The sequence below is a fragment of the Trachymyrmex cornetzi genome, unplaced genomic scaffold, assembly GCF_001594075.2.
Source record: "Trachymyrmex cornetzi isolate Tcor2-1 unplaced genomic scaffold, Tcor1.1 scaffold92, whole genome shotgun sequence".
Taxonomy (NCBI): domain Eukaryota; kingdom Metazoa; phylum Arthropoda; class Insecta; order Hymenoptera; family Formicidae; genus Trachymyrmex; species Trachymyrmex cornetzi.
In genome coordinates, this window is record NW_017300267.1 from 2,133,088 (window position 1) to 2,157,142 (window position 24,055).

The following is a 24,055-nucleotide window of genomic DNA, read 5'->3' on the forward strand; positions in this document are numbered from 1 at the left end:
CTTTGAATTCATCAACGTATATCGTTATATACATAAAGGAAGTACCGCGAAAACAGGAAAAGTTCGAACTTTGAACGTTTAACCCTGTACGAAGGTTGTATCGAAGATGATCAAGATTACGAGATATCTTACGATCGAGTTTCTTTTCACAGACATGTGTGTATCGTCTTTTTCGTCCTGCACAGCTGGCACTTGACTTCGCAGCACCAGTGGAAAGTGCAGGAGCACCTCTCGATTACCGTCACCTCCTGAGTCTTGTGACCCCTACCGCAGCACATCAGGTCGCAGCCATCAACGCCGATGCTCGTGTCGTTGCACTGTCGCCCGTGAGTGCCCAAGATGCCGAGTTTGGGATTCTTCTCGCAGAATGGCGGCGACGGCTCCACGTAGACCAGATCCTTCTGCCCGGGCGGCTTGTGCTCCGGATTGTATGGCTTCAGCTGGAAATTGTAGCGCTGCCGACGTCCGAGACCATCACGATGCTGGTGCACAGAGTTGCTCGCCGAGTTGCTGGTGATGGCATTGTTGGTAACGCGCGCTCGGTCTGAGTTACTGACCATTACCCGAGAAGCCCCGTCGAAACGATCCTTCAAGTTATCGCCGACCACACGGAAATTCGGCAGCCGCATCCAGCAGGTCTTTACCGTACACGAGCCGGACATACCGTGACACTTGCATTCCTGACGCATCTCCGAAGTCACGTGCTGTAATGAGAGAGGCGAAGTCCTGTAATTTTTCTTTGCAATTAAAATTAATATTCATGGTGATCTTAACTTTCTCGTCTCGCGATGAATGGCTTATTGCTGATTAATTATTTTGTTCAACACAAGTATACCAACATATAAAATAGCAGGATGTAAATGAATTTCGAATATCTAGATTAAATATGAATATCTCGTTTTTATCTGAATTTAAATCACAAATGAAATATTATTTAGAAGAGTAACTTTATAACACATATTTTCATTCTTTTCTTTTATATATTTAAATAAAACGAAATTGAAAAAGCTTACTGCTCTGCCGGCCTCATTGTTATGTAGATTCATCTTCTCACGGAGATTTCGGCCACGTTCGCCAGTATCGACGAATTCGCGAGAGAACTTGAAGCCATATCCAATGTTATCCGAGCAACCACCCCATTCCCAATCTTTAACGGCAGATGATACGCGTGACTGGTGAGTGTAATCACAGGAACACGACTGAATGCTGCCTTCGCTACATGCCCTAGCGATACTGTGAGTCACTGCTGCACTCGTGATGGCGTAGATGAAAGCAGTCTCTCGACATCCTGTAAGAAAATCACGGAAAATTCACGATGCGCGACGTGTTGGAAACTAAATTCCTCCTTCAGCACATGGAAAATGCGACAACAGAGAAAACGCAGATTTAAATTCTATAAAAATCAACTATTACACGTATTATTGCTTTTATTGTAAATATTACATCGTTAAATCTTTTAGTTTTTAGTTTTATTTGTCCAGTTGTACAATATTCTCGAATATTTCTGATAAAAATCAACCCTCAGTAATGATTTTTCTATTAGAAGTGTGACGAATTTTTGATGAAATGTTAATTTTCTTCTTGATAATTATCAATATTTTTCTACTGACTGGGAGTGCTGACAAAACTTTCACGGTGTTTGGTCGTGTAGGAGGTGAGTGGTGACGTCAGGCAACGTCTCAATCCTCCGCGAGAGACTACCTGCACGAGAAGTTCTCGCACGTGGAAGCGAGGGAGAACAGGAGTGTGCATAAGAGAGAGCGGCAAGAGGAACGACAGAGGAAGAGAGGGAGAAAGATAGAGCGAGAGGTAAAAGACGGTACGTGACCTTAACCCTGAGTGGGCTGACCTGAAGCACCTCAACCTTATCTGCATAAGGTGCAGGTGCGTGCCGGCTCCTTTTGTGTCGGTGAAGATATCGTGCGAGAGAAGAGCGGACGAAACAATTTCATAAATTGTGAGCTCGCACCATTCCGAGACAGTGTTACATTGTCCCATTAGTGAAAAAATATTACGTGGTGTTCTATATTTTTAAGTTAAATTTTATGAAGTTCATTATTTTAATTAATTTTCGTTATTTACAAGTATCTTTTTATTTAATTAAAATATAATAATGCATTGAGAGAGAGAGAGAGAGAGAGAGAGAGAGAGAGAGAGAGAAATACACATTATCTTATGTATTTTTTAATAATAATATAATAATATATTATATATATAATACAATAAATAATATATACGTCCTAAATTGATTTATTAGATAAATTTCTATATATACGACATTTTTACAAAATAATAACTATATCACATCTGACGCAAATTATTGAATGTTGTATAGAGAGGTAAGCCAAGGGGATTAGAAAGTTTGTAGCATTTTCTATTTAAACTGCCTATTCTAAGCTACTTCTTCAGAGTGATCGACTACAAGTCGATGGGAAACTTTCCTCGGCCGATTAAATGCGCGTGCGTATCGAAATGATAGAATCCGTAAAATTGAACAAGAATAAGACGTTAAACGATTCAACGACGGATCAACGGTGGCACGATGGTATCGTCCGTAACGAATCATCCCGAGTTCGAAATTCTAGATTCGTTACGAGTCTTTTACGTTACGACAGTGACATCTCGAGCTCTCTTCTTAACAGTAGTAAGCATTGAGAACAGATAGAACGTGGTTGAACAAAATCATAGAAGAAAGGGAAGAAGGAGAAAAATGAGCGACGATTTTTTTTAATATTAATGCAGAGTTGGCGTTGGCGGAAGTGGGAAGGCAGGTGTGTTGAAGAAAAGCAGAAAGAAGATTTATGCCGTTATATGGCTCGTTGTTACGGTGAATCCTTGCCCTATTTCCTCTCTCATCCTAAATTCGATCAGTTCCAGATATTATTTATCATAATGTCAGACTACCATGACTGAATGGATTACACCGTTAGTAATCGCATTGCCTTCTAGTCGAGACGTTCTCGCGCGATTCTAAAGACTAACAACGAGAGAGCATGAAAGTGTCACAAATTCGTTTAACAAGGACAGCTGAGGAGATCAACCTGTCGAATAGACAGGAAGAGATATGGCTACGTGCTGTAACATAGCATTTGCTAATTATTTAGCATTCCTTTAACGAAACTATTCAATTTCAAAAATTTCCCGTCATTATTGAGACACACAAAATTGCACATTTATTTTCTTGCAGTTTTCTTTGCTTGAAGAAAATAAATTCTGTCATTTTGTTATTGATGTAATCTTTGTTGTTGGTATACTTTATAGTATTTATTTGTATTTTATGTGCATTCTTTTATCTATTTTAGAAAAGAAAAAAAGAAGAATGAAGGGAAAGAAAAAATTTGCTGCAGAATAAAATAGATTTGTTACTTTAAATTCTTTGGACTGAAACGTCACTCTAAAGAGTGAAAATTGATTTAGTCCTGAAAAAAGCTTAATTTTCGATCTTTAAAAGTGAAATTTCATTCTTCAGAGACAGTTCATTCTAAAAGTTTTAGAAAGTTTGTTTTTTTTCCTTTCCTATTATTCTTTTTTTCGGTTTTTTTTGGATATACAAAGCCATAATGTTTGTTGAATCATGTCTCGAAGAACGTGGGTTAATCATTTGCAACAAACGCTCTCGATAAACTCATTGCCTCGTCATGGATTTTGTGATTCGTGGAAACCAATCCATTCGATTTTTCTTGGTTTCTACAGGATTTATGATTTTCAAACAATCGGACTGTCAGATACTGTCGGACTCGTAGATAAGCAAGTCGCGGTCTTGTTTCTTGAAGGCACGGAAATATACTGTTATCGGCATGCGCGAGGTCATAGAAGAACGAAACGATGGAAGAATGTGTGAGAAGTGAGAGAAAGAATGCGACGCGGTGAAAGATACAGTACGAGGAAAGTTCAGATGGAGGATAAAAAGCGCGACTCGATAATCTCCCGGTACAGCAATTGTTTACCGTCAACGAAGCGAGTACATCATTCTCGCTTGTTCCGCGTACGATAAATAGTTCGACGGCGGTTTTATCGACTCGTTCAAATAGTATGAGCAAGTTGGAGGTGCAGTCAGAGTGTACCCGCAGGGTAAACACGCGCGCACACATCGAGTTCCTTAGGTCGTACTAGCGTACTGCTTTGGAATCTGTCTCTTCAACCCGGCAGTCGGGACAGATTTAGGAACGATGGACAAATTCGAAATATTTTCAGTCCAAAGCCTTTTATGTAGTCTTGCGAAACCTTCGCAGAAAATAAAATAGATGGGACAATTTTTTGTCTAGCTAGATACGTCAATTATACGTCGCCATATTTTCAATTGCAATGATATATTTTTTGTTACTGTTTTATTAATAAAAAGGAATTAATTTATCTCTAAGTTCTTATATTAAATTCTTATTTAAAATTCTTTCGATTTCTTTAAATCGACGAATACAGTTAACAACAATTCGATTATCAATACAAACAATAAAATCCTATTATCTATTAAATTATTGCAAGAAATCGTTACAAGACTATAATGTATGCTGTCCAAAAATTTGAGATTGAAAATTGAGCTGCTCTTTTTTAAAACTGGCTGAATTTTTACTCCTTAAAATGAGATTTTACTTCAAAGAGTTTACAAAGTACGTATTTATATAAAAAATATTCTAGATTTTAAATCAAGTTTACAGACTACTTGATAATTCTAATTTGGAAAAATTAGTACCAATACTAGGGTATAAGTTTTATTATGAACAGTGTGGTTAAAAGTAGGAATTTCTCCTTAACGTAGGGAATTTTTATAAATATAAGGATTTTTAATCCTTAACGTAGGGAATTTTTATAAATTTAAGGATTTTTAATCCTTACATTTTGGTCCTTTTTAACTTAAAATTTCCTACGCCTTTTTTGAGGTAAAAATTCTCTACGCGTTAAGGAGAAATCCCTACTTTTAACCACACTGATTATGAAACAGTTTGTCGGACGAACGGTTGGCCTTTCGATGTAGATCCTCGATGAAGCATATAGAGCAAAAAGCCGCGATCTCCGCGACCACATCGTTTTCGAGATTGTCCTAAGCGGCATCGTCGCGCATCTTTACGAGGGACATTTGCGTCTCGGCTAAAATTCCACAGAGATAAAATCGTTAGGAATTATTGCTACTGTCGCGACCCAAGTATCTGTCAGGAGACAGAACGAGTTATGGTGTAACCACCTACACGTGGAATCTAAAACGACGTACTGGCGATGGTGGTCCCCGACGACGATATCGGCGACGTGATGATTTATGTAGATATGCCGTAATACAGCCATTAGACATAAGATGGTGGTCCATGATGTCAAGTGATAGGCTGGATATAAAATCGCTTACAATGATTTATTACAAATGTTATAAAGAACAGAAAGATGGATTTATTACTTGCGCTGGGACAGAGATTGCCACATTCAGCAACTTAAGATGTCAATGTAAAGAAAAGTGCGGATTTAAAGGAGCGTTTGGCTTTAAAAACGGCTCTTAATAGACATACAGAAAATTAAATTGCTCATTCAAGAACAATTGCGATTTATATAAACGAGAGTAGTATCAACATTTGTCACTGTGTATTATTTTTGAAAGTTTCAATAATTTAACATCTTTAGACACATTATATTCCAAATATTACAAAATTTATATCATATGTCTAAAAAATATAGTTTTTAAAATTTTATCTTTAATATATTTCTGAACGATGTTTCTTGATATACGGTGACGAAGTATCTCCGACGACCTTACGAATGATCGTGGCGACAACTCGACCAGGCTCGAAAATAAGAAAGGCAAAGGATAGCGAAGAACAGGCAGGACAGTCCTGAGGAACTCGAAGACCGCGGAATAACATGGAGCTCCATATAGACCTGCAGGAACGAGTGTGGGCTTGCAGGATCTCGTGGAAGCAAACAAGATGTAAAAATCACGCGAGGCCCATTGGGTCGCGGCTCACGTTTTCGCAAGAAACCGTGGCGTGCCGTCGACACATGTAGCCCATCATAGGCCGCGATTTATGGTCGTGGCAAAAAGCGTCTGACGTTCGCCATATAAGACGCGTCCTGCACGCACCGAACAGATATTGATTGAATTTATCCTGTAAATGGATTACGTCGATATTACGACTTATGGCGAAGATATTCGAAACGTGTCACGACCTCGTATAGTCTAAATTTATGATGAAGATTATAAATGTGTGTCCTTCTTAGAGAAAGATTGAGAATATCTGTACGATTAAGATTGTGCGAATTTATTAATTCGTTGTCAGAAAGGATGGCGCGGATTTTAACGTCGTGTAATGTGTGGCTCTCAGGAATAACGTAATTAATTGGTAAAAAGAGTTTGAAATTTGTTACGGATTTCCGCTCTGTATCGTAAAAGTTCTTTGTGGCTCTTCCTTTTCTCGCGCTTTACAATTTGCCTTCTGTTGAAACTCGTGCTATAATAGAATCATGAAGGCGAAATGCAAACCGCGCAGAGCTGCAACGTCATTTCGTGGGATAGGGTACAGGTCCGTAACTAATCGCGAACTTCTTTCGCTGATTGGTTGCCTCATTGATAGAGCATAGCCGGGAAGAAAGATGATTATTTGCATATTATGTGTTGATCAAGATTGAAACCATTCTTATATTCGTCATTCCATTGGTTACATACCAAATTTTATTAGGTATTCATACGGAACAATTTTATTAAAGTATCTAAAAATTTAAATAAATCTGATTTAAGTATCTAAAAATAGTGGATCATCAAAATAATTACGTGAGGAACTCAAGCATGACAAGCAACGTTCCATAAAATTTTGATAACCAATCGTACATAATTATTTATTTTTACATCACTATTTTAACTACCTAACTAAATTTTTAAATACTTTAGTAAAATAATTATTTCTATGTATATTTTTTAAACTGTTATTCTTTAATTTTATTTTTATTCTCCGAGTTTTTGATTAAATTAAAACTATTGTACATGAAGGAAAGAGTTTATCTGTCACTGACGACGCGGTTCTTTTTTCTCGCGATTCGAATCGAACGATTTCGGTTGTTATAATGAAAAATAATCTGGGAGAGGAAGAAACAGTGTTATGCGCCCGATACGGCAGAGTCTTCGCAGTTTACCGAGCAATTAGGCTGCGAGGCTTGCTTTTGCGAGCCACGGTGTGTGAAGAGAAGGAAGATGAGGAGGTACGAGAGAAAGCCGCGAGAGAAAGGAGCAGAAGAGGAGTTGGATGAAACGAGATGGAGAACGGTGGAAGGCAAAGGTACCAATGCGGTAGGTGGCTCTTGGCGGCGAAATGATTACAGGCCGCGAACGCACTCACTACCAGCTATAATATCGAGTACAAACGCAACCAAAAGTATCGGAGTCAAGTCTCCAAAAATCTTCTCGTGCACAGATCCTCTGCTCAACATTAATTCTCTTCACTTTTTTTTACGTACGCAATGATTACATATTATTTAAATTCAAATGCCGTACATATATTCAATTCTCGTGTTACCCGATGTCGACAAAAGTTTCAGATCGTATACATGTTAATCGACATCGTGTTTTTTATCAAATCGTTAATCGTACGTTTCCACACTGACACATGAATACATTAAAACCGTCTTACTCGCTTATTATTAAAAATTCCAGTCTGGATTGACAACTTGTTCCGTACTTAATAATTATTCGCGTCGAGTAAATTAACGTCCATACAGAGTACTTTATATCCTCTAACTTAGTACGTATATTTCTCAATTAACAGCTCAAAACGTACATAAATTTTGTTAAAAAAACAAAATATAAAACGTGAATCTCTACATGACTTTCTCTTTCTTACCACAATAATATGTATATTTGTGACAAAATGTCACGCAACACCCGGTAATATTAACGTGAGACCAATACGACGCAATAGATTCGTGTTATCCCGCTTGGAAATCTATATGTCGCCATTCTACTCTCACAGCTTATATTTCCGACATGACTGTAGACAGTTTGTGCATGGTGATAATCCGGAAACGACCGTTTAAGCCGGTGTTCGACTACGAGTTCTTTCCGGATCCCCTTTTCGATCTCCTCGAATGCGACAAGTACGCGAGTGAATTACCGGTAGTTGATAGCGATCTGCGTTTCCCTTATGCCAGTGCAGTGAAGATCAAATCTCGAGAGGATCCATACGAGGACAAAGAAGATGTATATAAGAAGCGAGAGCGGCAGTGAGAAGAGCGGAGAAAACTGGTCCGCGCTCGTACGGGGCGATGAAGACGAAAAGGTGAAAGGTCGAGGGCCCCGTCTCGTGGAAGTTGCGAGCGATCCTGCAGATTGTTACGGAAAACGGAAAAAGGCAAAGTATACCGAAAATAATCTATTACAAAATAAGTTAAGTTTCGTTACTTTCGAGTGCAAAAATAACATCAATTATCACGCGTTTATATACATATACATATATGCTTGCGTAGATCTCTACGGTATATTTTATACAGGATATAAAGAAAAAGCAACGCTTTTCCTTCTTTAATTTGCGTGAATTTGCGGTTAAATTCCATTTATGTTCATTTTTATCAATGTAGATTTACTTAATTTGATCTCTCTCGGTTTAATTTATTTTTTATCCTTTTCTAGTTTTAAGAATTAAAAAAGATAAAGAGTGCATTAAACCGAGAAATCTATTGATAGAAATGGGTATTATTCTCATAAATGTTCTATCATATCTATTAGACTTTATCTAATTTGCGCAATAGATTGGTGAACGTAATCATGACAGGTTTTTCGCGCGCATCAAATTAATACCTCTCACAATGGTTATTTAATCTCGACAGGAATAACATTACGATCGATCTTTAAACCGCGTGACGCGCTTTTGTATCTCACGATTTATACGTAATCATTTTCTACCCGCTCCTGACAGAACAATGTATCATAGAAGTGCGAAGCGAATGTAAAAATGGATTCTCGTCCCCACCGGCGTTATTATCCGTGAGTGGCTTTCTCGGGACTTGATTAACACGTCAAGCGTTATGGATGCCACATGGCGCTCTCACTTTTTCGTTTACAGGTGTCATATAAATGCCGCACGTTACCGCGACGCGCCTGTTCAATTTACGGAATTTCTAATAGCTCCTGCGCCTCGTCTTTATCCCTTAATGGCCGCAAAGTAAAGTAATAACGCATGAGATTGTATAACTTTTTAAATAATATTTCTGATGCGTATGCAAAAAAGATGTGTGTTATGCACCGAATGTATTAGTACATCAGCTTTTTTACGAACGCTTTCGTAGAAACCTCGAAACCCGCAAAATACTTGAAACGATCGTGGACTTCATAAATTCTGCTATACTCAATAATATCCCATCAAGGAGATACTTAAACTTTCGACACTGACGCCCAAAATTTGTAACATATTTACTGATACTGACGTCTTACAGATTTAATTTAATTTACTCATTTAATTTATGTTAATTAAAAGGCACTAATTAATTTCACTAAGGAATTAAAATGACATAACTCGTATAAAAATGAATATTAAGTACATTTTAACAAAATAATTCAAATTTGTACATGAAACATAACGTAATAAAACATGAAGAGATGTGTAACATAGAGAAAAAGAAAACATAAAAAAGATATTTAAGAAAGAAAGATGAAACATAAAAAAAATGAATTATTTCACATTTTTGATAAAGAGATTAATAATTGAGTAGGTCCAATAGATCCACCGTTAGTTTCGGAAAATTAAGAAGCAACAAGGTCAGGAAGCTTGTAATATTGCGCTATAAAGGTAACCTCAAAGTATTCTCATATAGAATAGTTAATCATTTTTAGTACGTTGGCGACAAATGCATTGTAATAACGAGTGAATACAATTGGAGGGTGAATTGGAAATAAGGGTGTTAGTATACGGAAGATACGAATCTATCTGCAACTAGATACCGGTGTTAGTCGCAGACGCACCAGAGGGAACATCTCGTATTAACCGCTAAATCCTCGTCACCCCATTGCGACGTTACGATCGTTTCGTGTTGCAATGTTGCAATGAAACATGTCTCTGGGCGTCGAAGCGTACGTGTTACAGGCTCATGAAAATAACGCGCAAGCTACTTTCTCGCTCTCTACCCCTTTCCTCTCTTTTTCTCTTTTTCCTTCTCTCTCTCTCTGTCTCTCTCTCTCTTTCTCTCTTTGCGCCGTGTACTTCTTTTAGTTTTACTAAGTGGCCATATGGGGACATTCGACATAATGGGGTGGGAGCGGCTCGAGCGAAAAAGCTCGGCTTACAATCGCCTCGACGAGATCTAAAAGAGCCGCAGGGGAGCCAGAACTGGTACGAGAAGGTCCATTATCAGGTTGCAAAACATACATCTGGCCGGTGAGGGCACGTGCCCGGGGCCTTCGGACGAAGGGCACGCCTCCTAAAGCCCCCTTGCCCTCTCTTCACTCCTCACCGAGGCATCATCGTGCCCTCGTCCTTCTAACCCCATGACGACTTCGAGCCTTCGCGCTCTATGCACTCGATCTATGCGATCGCGCGTTCGCATTCGAACGAGGTGTTAATGCGCCTTGTCGAGAGCACCGCGGGTGTCCGATCACGTTTTAAATAGAATAATATCAATACTCAGCGAATACAATTATTTATTATATACTTAATAGCATTTCATATATGTATACAAATTCTATATAGAAAATATAAATACATGTAGTAAAGTAGATCACATATTTATGTAACAAATATTATCAAATATTATTTTGTTTTTTAATTACAATTTAGGTACGTTGAAATTAATTATTAATTTTGTGTAATTGTATTATAATTTATGTATTGTACGTTTTTATATAATAAGTTTATATAAAATTGATATAAATTCATAAGTATAATAAGTAAATTTAAGCGTTATGTATAATTGAGATAAAGTAAAGTTAAGAGAAGTATGATCCATCCGAAGTAATACGTACATGTTTTTCGGCCAGATAAGAGGCCAGTGATGTCGTTTTAAATTAGCTGTACATCCGCTGAAAAGTCTACGGCTTATCTCGAAGGTGTCGTTCGCTTAGCGATGACGCATTGCGATGACGAGATGACGATCTTATTACTTAATCTAGCGAGTGTTATGAGACGTCTCGAGCCTGTGTTAACTTAAGCAAATCGACAGATTTGTCACTGGTAATCTTAACGACCATGATCGGACCTCTCTCTCTCTCTCTCTCTCTCTCTCTCTCTCTTGTTACTTATGTTTCTCATTTCCTCCTCTGAAACTCGTTCCCAATGAATCTCTCCATTGGGAACACTGATTATATCATGGTATGTACTATCTTTTGAAACGCAGATTAAATACGTCTTAAGTTTATGTATATATATCATTTTACTGCGATTTTTTGCGCAAAAACAAGGAACTTATTCCTTACTACTTTTTTAATAAATTTTATTTTAATAATTTAATCTTAGATCTAGCTATCAATATTGAGTGATACAATATTACTAGTATATATTGATACGTAAATTTTACATTCGAGGAAGTAGACTCTTAATGTAATATAAGATTTTCTCTCTCTCTCACACTTTTATTGATAAAATATTTATTTATCTTATTATTTTTATCTAAATATTTATAAATTTAAATAATCTAATTAATAACTTAAGAGAAAAGAAAAATTAAGCAGATTTTTAAATTTAATTTGCTAATCGTTGAAAGCATAGCTTGACGCTCAATGATTTCGCTCATTTACACGTCAAATTTACATACAATAGCGTCCTAGGGTTAAACACATTATTTTTTATGAAAATAGTCAGCGGAATTAGCTATTAGTTCTTGAATATAGTTGTATTGAATAGCATAATCGAGTAGGCAAATTATAATTTTCGTAATGATTAATAGTTCTCATTATTGTTAGCTGATAATTAATTCTTCATAGCATATATTATCAAACTTTATCTTTCCTTACCTCTATCGACGATCTTGCCGAAAAGATTTTTCCCTCTTAGAAAATTTTTCGTCGAGCAATTCCATCGCCTGTTGCGAAACTGATGTTGACATTCGGCGATAGCTTGGTTCGCACCCCTTGACACTGCCATCAGTACTCCTGGATTCTCTCTAGCAAGCCTCCTCTGTTTTCTTCTTAGGGTGGCGTAGACCGGTTCCATGTGTATGGAACCTGCTGACATCGGTAAAAAATTGTTCGGTTCGCCTGCTTTTGCAATACCCCTAAAAAAATTTTTAAAAACGACTATTATTTTTTATATTCTTCACATTTTTAAATAAAATAAAACTCGCAACAAGAAACTTATAACTAACAAAAATGGAAGTAATATATTATAATCAAAATAACAAATAAAAGAAAAATGGACTTCACAGAAATATAGAAAGACATAGAGACAAGGAAAAGGAGAAAACGGAACGTATAAACAGAAAGATTTGTTGAGAAAACCAATCTTATATAATTTGTCAAAAAGAAGCAGTCGAAAGTGACTTTGAATGCAACTATTGAAGTCTCTATTCATCTCGAACACACAATTCCTCAGAGTTTCGTTAAAGGAAGAAGTAGACCTGGCTAACACATCGATGGAAGCAGACTTCGACAGCATCAGGTATACGCGGAGCGTTAAGGACGTGTTTTCAAACAGGGATCGTGTTAATGAAGAGCCTTTGAGTAAAATTACTCCCGTGGTCCAGCGGTACGCGGTGCTCCCTTCGTCCGGGGGGAGCGTAATCCCGATCGTATATCCTCGACACAAGCGTTAAAGTGCACATAGTATGCGTGCTTTTGTGAAATTATCAATTTATATGCAGCTGCATTTGGCCGTGCTTAAGCTAGCTCCGGCCCCGGCAAAGAGCTTAATGCAATGCGATCGCCGGTAAATTCCCTTAATGAGCCTCTGTGTATTCGTTCTGGCGAGCGCCGTGCGCGTCGTTATCGTGCTTGTCGCGTATTACATGAACCGTCGTAATGTAACGCACAAGGTATCGGGCCATATCGCGCGAATAAATTTTAATTACGCGGCAATTCCGCGAATGATAATGCGCACCGTCATCCGCCGCGATTGCATTTGTCCTATCCGATCCACAGCGCGACAGGTGCGATCGATCTGGTAGAGAAACAACTTCCAATTTGCGCTAAATAGAGTTTTAATCAACGTTCAATCCTTACTTATAAATCTCTCTCTCACACACACACACACATATGTATACGTATGTCTCATTATGTATCTTCTTCAAGTATTTATTTCCAAGTGCAATTGCAGTTTTAAATAAACCTTTTTGAACCCTGCATTTATTGCTTGGAATTGTCGACGTGAAAAAATTGAAAAAATGTTCAATTTGTAAAATGGATGCTTTTTATCTTCTTAGAGAATTATAACTTTGAAGTAATAATATCTATTCTGCGCTTTGTGTGATTGTTTTAGAGACAGAGTTTTATGTATATTTTTAAGTGTTCTTGATTTACAAGAATAAAGAAAGCTCAGATTGATAAGCCTTTATTAAAACTTTAAAACGCAATTATAAAAAATTGCATTTGATCCATTCGAGAAATTGTTTGCGGAACGTTTGAATAGATGTATAACTTATGGAGGTACTTAAGCGTGCGATTTAAACAGTAGTCGTCACCGCGAAACGCCAATTTCGAGCGCAAAAAAGTGCGCTTTCTAGAAAGAACGGGCAGTGCGAGAAAGAATGGGGAGCGACGAAGGTGGATTAGCACGAAAGACGAAACTGGTTCAGCAGTTTCGATCAACGGTAGCTCGTCGTGTGTATAGGGTGTATCTGTATCCATGGATTTATTATAAATTCCTTGATCAAATTTAAAGTTGAATTTTGGTTACGAAAATGTACAATAAAATGTTTTACTACTAAAGAATTCATGTCTACCCTATAAAATATTTCCCCAACTTTCTCTATTCGTAATTTAAGATCAGAATTCTTTTTAAGTAAAACTTTGAAATAAAATGCAATTTTTTATATTCGTAAAACATTAAAATTTTTTAATATTAATTACTTACATTGAAAAATAATTAATAATAGGTTAATAATCATTTTAAAAATATATATATTTTAATATATCTGTTTTATATTCTATAAAATCTGAGTGATTATGTTTGGACGGCGTAGTTCGGAGAAAGTATCCATCTTCTGATACACCCTGTATATATATAAATCAAGCTGCCGCGCGAGTCCAGCCTGTGAAAGAATTCGCATCTCGATCGATCGAACATCTCGCAGAAAAACGTTTAAATGCGTTCACGGTGTGCCCTTCGTGGGAAGAGGGATGCGAGGACCCCCGAAGAAATGCTGGACCGCGCAAAATGCATACCGATCAGGTGCGGTAAGAAACGTTGTAACTCGCTCGGACACGAAATAATCAGAAAGTTGATCGCAATTCGCAATTAATTTAACTAGACACAGATACATTGATTTTAAACTCTATTTACATTTTTATCAGAAATATGATTATTACCGAACTGGAGCATAGTGATCCCAAGAATAATTTTATAAATAATACTTTTTGAAAAAACTTTTACTGTTTATATCTAACAAGATTTAAAAGTAATAAATTCTATCAATAATATTGTACAATTAGATTTATTTTCATATCGGTCCAATTTTGTATTATAATAACATTTTATTTATGTTTTCTGAACAAGCTTATCTACAAATTAAAAACGTATATAATTAAATTTGAAAAATTCTTAAAGAAAATAAAACAAAAAAATTTTAATAAGACCTGAAGAATTTATATATTTCTTTATGCCACAAAAAAAATATATCTATATAAATAATGTGTTTCCGTTATTAATTATATATCATTTATAATATTATAGATATTTTAATCTTATAACATAATTCTCAAATAAAACTAGATTAGCGAATTTAGAGCAAAACAGTACGGACACAACGATATTTAAGATGATACAATTGGAAGAAAATGTTAATATAACACAAGTGTCATAAACACTCCTCCTGGAAAGAACTCCAAACAAGATCGTAAACGTCCGATTTGACCGCGTGAAAAAGCACCGAATGTGTCGGATATTTGTTGTTCTTTGATGGGAAACCGGGCGGGGGACGTTCATGCGACTCTTATTTAAAATAGCTCGTGTGTTCTAGGATCGAATCAGTCATCGTCCGGCATAATAAACAGGTAATCACTGTCGCCGCGACTCCGTCGACGCTTCGTGGTCTGGGCGGAAATTGAAACCCTGACAGAAACCGGGTTGTGTGGCGCCCACCATGAAATGACTGTCATCCACCCGCCACCGAGATCTCTCGTTGACACTTCCGAGCGGGTTAAACAAACTCGCGTCGGAGTACGAGGTGGCAAACACGTGGCCCGGTAAAAGAAGACCCTGGATTGTTCCTTGACATTGAATCAGGAAATAGTGCATTCTGATTTACAGCGACGTATACGAAATTTAGAGCGACGCAAGTGTAACGCGACAATAAAGGAGATGTGAAATAATGCTCGGTGAGGTCCAATGAGCGAAAGGGATATGTCACTTGATTTATAAACGAGTTGGAATGCGACGGTATCAAACACGTGGCACTCAGAAAAGGAAAATGGAGAACGTAACGTCCCGGAAGATCACTTTCTCGTATTCACTTTAGGGCAAGAGGTATAAAAACAAGAGCGCGGTAACGTACGAGAATCTCAGCACTGGAATTCTGTAAGTTTTAACGACAATGTCGGTACATCGTTACATTACATAGATTATTATACATATATAGTAAAAGAGAAGCGGAACAATAATATCACCGATACGTTATTAAAAGTTACAGAATCCCGGTGCAGGAAGCGTAAACGTAACGCGTTAGAACGCGAGACGGTGGTCGATTAAACGAGATTATTATTGCGCGTATTGCGCGAATAAAAGAGAGAGGATAATAAACATAGAATTTAACGGCGTGCTTTCGACGAGCATCGCGAGCCCCGGTGGATGTCCGGAATGCACGCGGAACCCACACGGCGGTCCTTCGATTCGTCACGCGCGATCCGCGAGCTCGCACGGCCGATGCGACGTAATGCACTCCACGCAACATCGGCGACGGTGCAGCACACGATGCGCTCGCATACGATGCATTCAATAAGCGATGTCCATAAATAAGCCGCGCCGCGGACCGGTTAGGATATATCTATTGCTTGTAATTTACGTCGGGCTTGAAAAGCTTCAGGGACGACTCCTCCATCTCCTCCACCTTCGTACACTTTCTACCGCCAGACGATGGCCGAGACGAAAATAATTTATCGCCCCGGGACGGGAGAGGGACGGGGACGGAAAGAGAAGGGCGAAGGGCAATAACGATCCCCCCCAACGTCACGCGCTCGTAGTGACAAAAGAGTATATTAAATTCGCGCCGTTATCGCAAAGTATCTGCAATATATCGCGTGCGTTTTAATGACCCATCGCGTTTTCTTCAAATTCATACGAGATCTGTATCAGAAGATTCGTCGTAAAGATCTGTATCGGAATTCTTTGTAAGGAATAATCAATTTAACTGCGCTTAGCGTTAATATTACTCGCGTGGTTTTTTTTTTTTTTAATGTAATTAATCACGCGGGATATTTATCTTACGTATTATCTTAATATTATATGTTATTATTCTCTTTAATGATTTACAATTAAATAGAGATTGATAATATAATATACTTCCTTTAAATAAAATTAATGCAATTCTTTTTAATCGTGAAAGAATTTTTGTGCTAATATAAATGGCATTCACATATGTAACGAACTTATAAAGTAGAAATCTCTTGAACGAGTAATGAAGGATTAACTATAATATTTATTAGAATAGCTATATAGATTCACGTGTTAATTTAAGTACTAAAATCTTATTCTTTGCTGTTATATTCACACTGTCAGAATCACCCAGTCAAATAATCATCAAATGACAAGCTGTTGCTTATTTTCTATCAATTGTAGTTAGGTTTTTATGGGGTCTCATTGTTTATCTTAGAAGAGCTCACGCTCACAACACGATGACGCTATTTCAGTCTTATCCTTCGTGCGTGTGCTCGCAACTCTCAGACGAACAAACGCAGTTGCGTATTTAGAACTAAATTTTTAAGCTCACGCGATAAGATCCAAGAGATGAAAACGAGCAAAATTTATATATGACATTCTGATGAACTAATTAAAGCGTGCGTACAGTAAATGATAGCTAATTGTAAACGGTTTCGTTAATATTTCACGTTGAGAAATAAATGCTCAATGTGCCTTAGACCCGTGATGTTCTTGTTTGGTCCAAGTTCTAAGTGAACGCCTTTCCCTGCGTTCAATGTCCCTTTCCAGATCCCGACGTATGTCATTTCTAACGTAAGCCCGTCCATATCCAGAACGACAGCACCGTGAATCAGGTCGAGATATCATGAATCACGACAGAGATGTCGCGTTTCTGATCGTGAAGCCCGACGACGTCTTTTTCATTCGGTCGACCGACTTCTCGTCTTTCTCATCGTATTTCTATATATATATATATACCCAAACAGAATAACAAGTCATTATGATATCAAGATGATGTCAAAATGACTCCAAAATGATCATTAAAAATCGTTTTTCAATCATTTCCGATTCATTTTAATGTCATTTTAACGTTAGCGTGACTTGTTGTTCTGCTTGGGTATTTCTCATATATGTATTTTGTGGTATCCGTTCCACACTTAACAGCATTCCTTTGTTCATTATTATCTATCATATGTTGTACTTAATACTGTGTTTCTTTGTTCCTGTGCTTTCTCTATCATTTCCTGTAATTAATCAACAGTTTTATTATACAGCTATTAAATGAAAAAGAAACTATCTTCATGAAAATTTTTTCATCACAAAAAATGGATAGACACTGATAAAATCAGTACTAATTTACTTCATGATGGTTATTTTTATTATGACTTAGATTCGGTTTTTCATTTTCTGATTAATTTGTGATTAATTTGATATTTTATCTAATAGACTTCATCAATGGAGGCTTTCTATTTGATGATGCAAATTAACACAAATCGACACAAGTGTCCTGTCTTTATTACTCTCTAAATGTTAAGAAAGATAGAAGAAAGATGTTTGTGTCAAATTTTGTCATCAAATGGAAAGCAATCTATGATGATGTCATAAGTGAAGCCCATTGGGTAAAACATCAGGCTAAGATATCTATAAATTAATCCCATTGGGCGAGTTCAAGACGGCAAAGCAACTAGGCATGCTTACCGAGCGATTGTATATGATTGGTTGGATCTATAAGTAACAACGAATTACGTTCATTTGCTCGACGAGCAGGCTAGCCGCTTTGTCAACTTTAACGCGTCCATTGAAACGTTCCTTTAATTCGTATCACGTGCACGCTAGTTTTATTATTATCGGCTCGATCCCGAAACTGTGGGATTTGTTCGTCAATCGCAATTTACGTGCAAGCTTCGCCGCACATGGAGGTTGCGATCACGTGGCATCAGAAATAGCGGAATGGAATAAAAAACGGAAGAGGCAATTGGTATGGATTAACTTAATAAGAACCTAATTAATCAATTAGGGCCTCTATTCTTGAAAAAAAAAATAATTTCATTGTTTTCGAGGCACGGAGGATAAACTGAATAATTACCCGAAAAACTATACTATAATGTACGTTACGTACCATAGTATATCTCTAGTCTTTGTATACTTTTCTTTTCAGAAATAGGGGCCCAGAATCTTTTCTGTTTCTGTTTTTGTTTCCTATTCCTGACTCCATGTGACATCGTACCCTAATTCGACGTTGTGTATGACAATTTTGCAGATACTCATTTCATTAAATCATCGTCGTCTACAACTTCAGAAGTGAGATAGTGATTAGTGAACGAAAGGATGATGTTTCTCGCCTAGAAATTGTCAATAAGCTGGACTCTATGAGGGCCTTATCGCTTCTGTATTGGTTCGTGGCAAACGAGAGACGTCATATTTTCTCGTTTGCTCGAGCTTCGTTTTTGCTAGGTCGTAACGGCTCGAGTCTGTCATTTGATTCACGCGGGAAATATTTTGATTGGCAATCCATAGAGTGAGTGTAAAGAGAGTGGCGCCAATTAACCGGAAGTCGGCAGTACATATTTACGACGCAATTCCGCGTCTTAATCTCTTCTTTATTAATGTTGTTTTCTTCTAAATTAAACTTCTTCTAAACTAAACAAAAATGTCGGGTTTCGTACCAAAAAAAAAAAAAACATTTGCGGGAAGCATTACTTTTTCTGTTTTAATCTCAAGAAATCTGCTGCTGAAAGTCATCGTTTGTTAGTGGAGACTTATGGGGAGCATGCTCTATCTGAAACAACTTGCAGAGATTGGTTTAGAAGATTCAAAAACAATGATTTTGACTCGAATGACAAAGACGCCCTGGTAAGCCGAGAAAGTTTGAAAATGAAGAATAGGAGGCATTACTTCAAGAAGATTTATGTCAGACGCTCAAATAAGAGTTGTCGGAAACATTAAATGTCAACCGTTAGCAAACGTTTAAAAGCTATGGGAATGATCCAGAAGCTAGGAAACTGGGTCCCACGTGAATAGAAGAGCCACGCTGTCACGGTCATGTACCTCTCACTCCTGATTCCCTGCGGACAGCGTCGATAAATCGACCACACTTGAGATTACCGGTTCGCGATGAAAGCGATAGATATAATATTGTAATGATCGGAGAGTATCATGATTGCGCGGTAAGATGTTCATTTGAAATATGAAATGTGAATGATTAATAGCGAAGCTTTGAACATCCCCTTTAGCATCTCATTTGTAGGACATTAGACGTAACACTTTGTTTAATGAAAAGATACGGAGTTCTTATCACAATTTCGCTCTTGTTAACAATATGGATGATCGTTTAAGACAAGTTATATTTAAATATAATATGTAAAAGTTACAAATTTCTTTTTTTTTTATATGAACTGTACAATAAATTAGATCTATTCGTATCAAGTCGTATTTAAAAATACGTGAATACAGAAAAGTTATTTGTAAAAATTACAAATTTCTATTTTCTATATACAAATATACAATAAATTAAGCCTGTTTGTGTCATAAAATATACATATACGTTTAAGAAGACTCTAAAAATATACATACACGTTTATTTTGCTTACATTAAGTAAATTTCGCATCACATGTCTCATATTATGATAAACAATCTTCAACATCTGTCAACATTGAGAAAGGAGAAATTTATAGACATTAATTTTGATATTCACGGAAAACTTGCAATAACTATTTATACAATCTGTTCTCACGGCGGTGAAACGACTCTGTCTGACGATACGCGTCAGCATACAATAAAAATGTCGTGGATATCATTTATAATAACGAAGTTTGAGCGTGCTTCACGGAGATGGAAAAACGCGCAAAGTTTAATTAACGATAGTAAAAGTAATAAGCCACGCTCTCGCACGAATTTTAAAAATACGGAAAGTCTCCATGCGTGCTCGCACTTTATGTCGCCACAAGGTGTAATTATTGTCCACGTCTACAATTAATCGTCACTATTAACACCAGATACGACCACCCACAATGCATGGTAAACGTATACCAAATCACGGGTATCGACTCTTAACCGATCTACCGATCGTTATGGTTGTACTTGTTAATCGATTGATTTCTACATATCTCGAACCGATATGGATGATAGATTCGTGACATTCTCGATGTTTTCCTTCTTACACTACTAATGTCTATTACTTGGTTTAATCTTAGATTAAATCTCGATTTAATTTACTCTTTCTAATTTAATCCTTTTCTAATTCTTATAGAACTAGAAAAAGATAAAAAGTAAATTAAACCAAGATTAAAGTTAATTTATATTGATAGAAACGAATATAATTATCTATCTTTCAGTCTGATACTATTTGACCATTTTTTTTCCTGTAAAATATATGTTTATGCTTACGCTGCTTTCTCTTATATTAATCCTGCTGTTATAACGAATTTAGTTGGATGCACTAATGCCGTCGGACATGTGTGTTTAATATAAATATAGAAACGAGTTAAATCGCATAATTTTTGATATACTTTATTGTGCTGTTTGGTAAAATCTGTATTTTATAATAAAAAAATATTGCATTTTACTTTTACATTCAGATTAAATTAGTGTATAATATGCATCAATGTGTTCAACCAAATTCGCTATTAGTCTTTGATTACTAATGTTCTTAACTACAATGAACGTATCGCTAAAGAAGAAAAGGACTATTGATTTATTACCACAGATTTTTTAAATTAAATAGTTGTGAAAAATTTTCAAGTTCTGCTTGTTAAAGAACTACAAGATTTTGCTTTCTACTGTTTCAATAGCGTGCATCTTCAGTAATGATCGAATGACATATATTTCACTTAACAATCTTCAATTGAAATTAATCACAGAAGGACATTGATCGAAACATTAAGTTTCACGCGATATACAATTATGGCAAAATCGAAAACAAACATGTTATCTATTTAATTACTGGTAATGATGAACAATACGTCACAGTTTGAACTGACTCGATCGTCGTGAGGAACGTGCGATCCGTCGGATCGTGTCGATGTATTTAATTTAGCGGCAATAACGAACACATTGTTAAGCCATTGTGCGAGGTTTACGCGGAAATATATGAGTTCATGGCTGATATATCGTCGACGATTTATGTTATAGGTGGATATTCGCCGTAGTTATCTCGCAGAATAGCATGCGAACACGAGCTCTCGATCGCGCGCGTTATTTATGATCGGACTAATGAAGTTAGTCATTATCTAACACATATCGTGTGCAAGAAATCGCGAATCGAAACGTGGAGTTAGAATTATGATTAATGAATTAATAACGACATTGTGGTCACGCGCGTAAACAACGTTGCTCCCGCGATTAGCGCGATAAATGCAGGGGCAGACAGGTGTTAATGCGTGCGCGCACGAGCGCACGCCGTAGTAATTAACGCACGAAGGTCAATTCGATTCATGCGGAGAATTACATTTTAATTGGAAGAAACTACGTCGAATGTGTGCGGCGGTGAAGGAAGAAGTGCGAGAAATGGCAATGGCTCCTGCGAGACATCTCTTCATGATGTATTTCTATACATGTTGCCGTTTCTTTGGGAAATACGTTAGACGTGTGCAGAAGAAAGTACAGATGTAAAGTAGAAAAAAAATTTTATATATCAAAATGTATATAACTTTGATAAGATTGGAAATAAGACCGTTTATGTTAGAAACATTACTTTAAATACGAAGCGCCACTACGGTCTGAATGTTAAGATGTTTTGAGCTATTATGTATATTCATTTAAATGAATTAATTTCCGAAATTATAATTGTGTGCCGATGTGGTTGTTGGACTTTCAACGCAATCAATCTGAAATATTAATAATCTCCCAAATTTCCCAAATTTAATCTTAAAAGACTGTAATAAACTTATACAATCATATCGGCACGCAATTATAATTTCGGAAATTAATTCATTTAAATGAATATATATAATAGTTAAAACATCTTAACATTCAGACCGCAGTGGCGCTTCGTATTTAAAGTAATGTATATAACTTTGATTATTTTTGAAAGGTATAAAGTTCTATAAAAGGCTTTGATGAATTGAAAGATGTATATAATTAAAAGATTATATTTATATTTTAATTAAATATGTATTTTATATAAAATTTCTTCTGAAATTTTTTTGTCTTCTATTACAAAATTCTTCAAAGTAAAAAAAGTAACATCGTATATTTCTATCTTTCCTTTTCATTTTTACTGTGCAAATAATTGAATTTTTTTATTTAAATCGACAAATAGATTCTCAATCTTTTTTCGATGAGAGATTAATCAATAAAAGCAGTTGATGAAGAGCGAAAACAAGCGAAAAAGCGATAAAGCTTTCGATTTCTATGCTGGTGCAAACTGGTCGAAGATCAAGGGCAGGAACGTGGAACTGATTCCTCCAACGCGATTTTTATTTCCGATGATTCAGCGATTGCATTAATAATCTCAATTAACGCTTGAATCGTTAACCGTGACGTCAGCGTTTATGAGCGGAAAAGTCTTCAAGATCCAGTAATAGAGCCATAAGAAAATTTTTTCTTATTATTTATTAAAAATACCAGGTCAAGTTTATCCCTTTACGTATAATGTGCATGCATTTCAATTCGAATCATGTAAATTGTCCGTAACCATTAAGTATTGTCATTAGCTATAACAAAAAGAATAATATAAATGAATAATGTGATTCGAATGAGTTAGTGAGAAAATGAGACTTTCTATCAAGGAAAATTGAGTATTTTATAGATTTTTATTCCCTTGAAGATGATTATTTCAATAGATATTAAATTGAATATTTTTTATTGATAATTTATATGCAACAAATAGTAAGAAATTAAGGAAATTTTTATAATAAAATATATGCATATAATTCTAATACATTGTCCTTTTTCTCACTAGTCCCTCCGATTATTTAAGTCCATTCAATGACTTTGTCAACAGGTCTATTAACCGTTCAGTGCAACCATAATTTATTTCAAAAAACTCCGCGCGCTAATGCCGGCGATAAAATATTTTACGACGCGGTGTATTTACAAGCGTGCGTTCGTGGAGAGAAAGGATAGGACGAGACAGGAATTCGACTATATACTGAAGGTGTATTAAAATAAAACTCCAAGGAACGAAAGCTCGCTCCCTGATACTCACCACCACGTGGATCCTCTGCCGCGATTTTTGTTCCTGGTGATCTCCTCCAGCGACGCGTGCACCGTCACCGAGAGCACGGTGAGAAACATCCAGAGCCTCATCTTCCGGCGTGTGTCTCGCGTGTCTCGTAATCGCAGAATGTCCCAGCGTGCAAATCCGCTCTTGTCGTTTCTTATCGTTGATCAAGGGCTAACACCGTGCACTATCACTGAACGAACATCTTCTCGCGGTACTCACGTTCTTGATACTTGGTCGACGCGAACTCGGATCCTTCTCGAATCGCACTCACAGGGTCATGTGCATGACCCCGATGCTAATCGCTTGATAAGATCGTCCTGAGATTTAAGCGCGATCCTTCCGGGGTGTTTCGATAACGGTCACTGATCACCGCATCACCCTCATGAAATCGACGTTCGGCGAACCGTATCGGAGCTGGTATTCGAGCGA

General features: G+C 36.8%; 1 protein-coding gene across 1 annotated transcript; it reads right to left on the reverse strand.

Moving 5' to 3' along the window:
* On the reverse strand, nucleotides 1-24,055 carry wg (Wnt family member 1 wingless). The gene is made up of 4 exons (XM_018520616.1): nucleotides 23,609-24,055; nucleotides 11,909-12,168; nucleotides 1,014-1,288; nucleotides 1-704 (listed from the first exon to the last, which is right to left on the reverse strand). The coding sequence occupies exons 1-4, from the start codon at nucleotides 23,707-23,709 to the stop codon at nucleotides 147-149; spliced, it is 1,194 nt and encodes a 397-aa protein (XP_018376118.1). The 5' UTR covers nucleotides 23,710-24,055; the 3' UTR covers nucleotides 1-146.

Coding starts and splice junctions, on each gene's coding strand:
- wg (XM_018520616.1), bottom strand. CDS start 23,709: ATGAGGCTCTGGATGTTTCTCACCGTGCTCTCGGTGACGGTGCACGCG. Junction 12,169..23,608: donor GGCAGAGGATCCACGTGGTG/GTGAGTATCAGG, acceptor AAATTTTTTTAG/GGGTATTGCAAAAGCAGGCG. Junction 1,289..11,908: donor CGGCAAGATCGTCGATAGAG/GTAAGGAAAGAT, acceptor ATTTTCTTACAG/GATGTCGAGAGACTGCTTTC.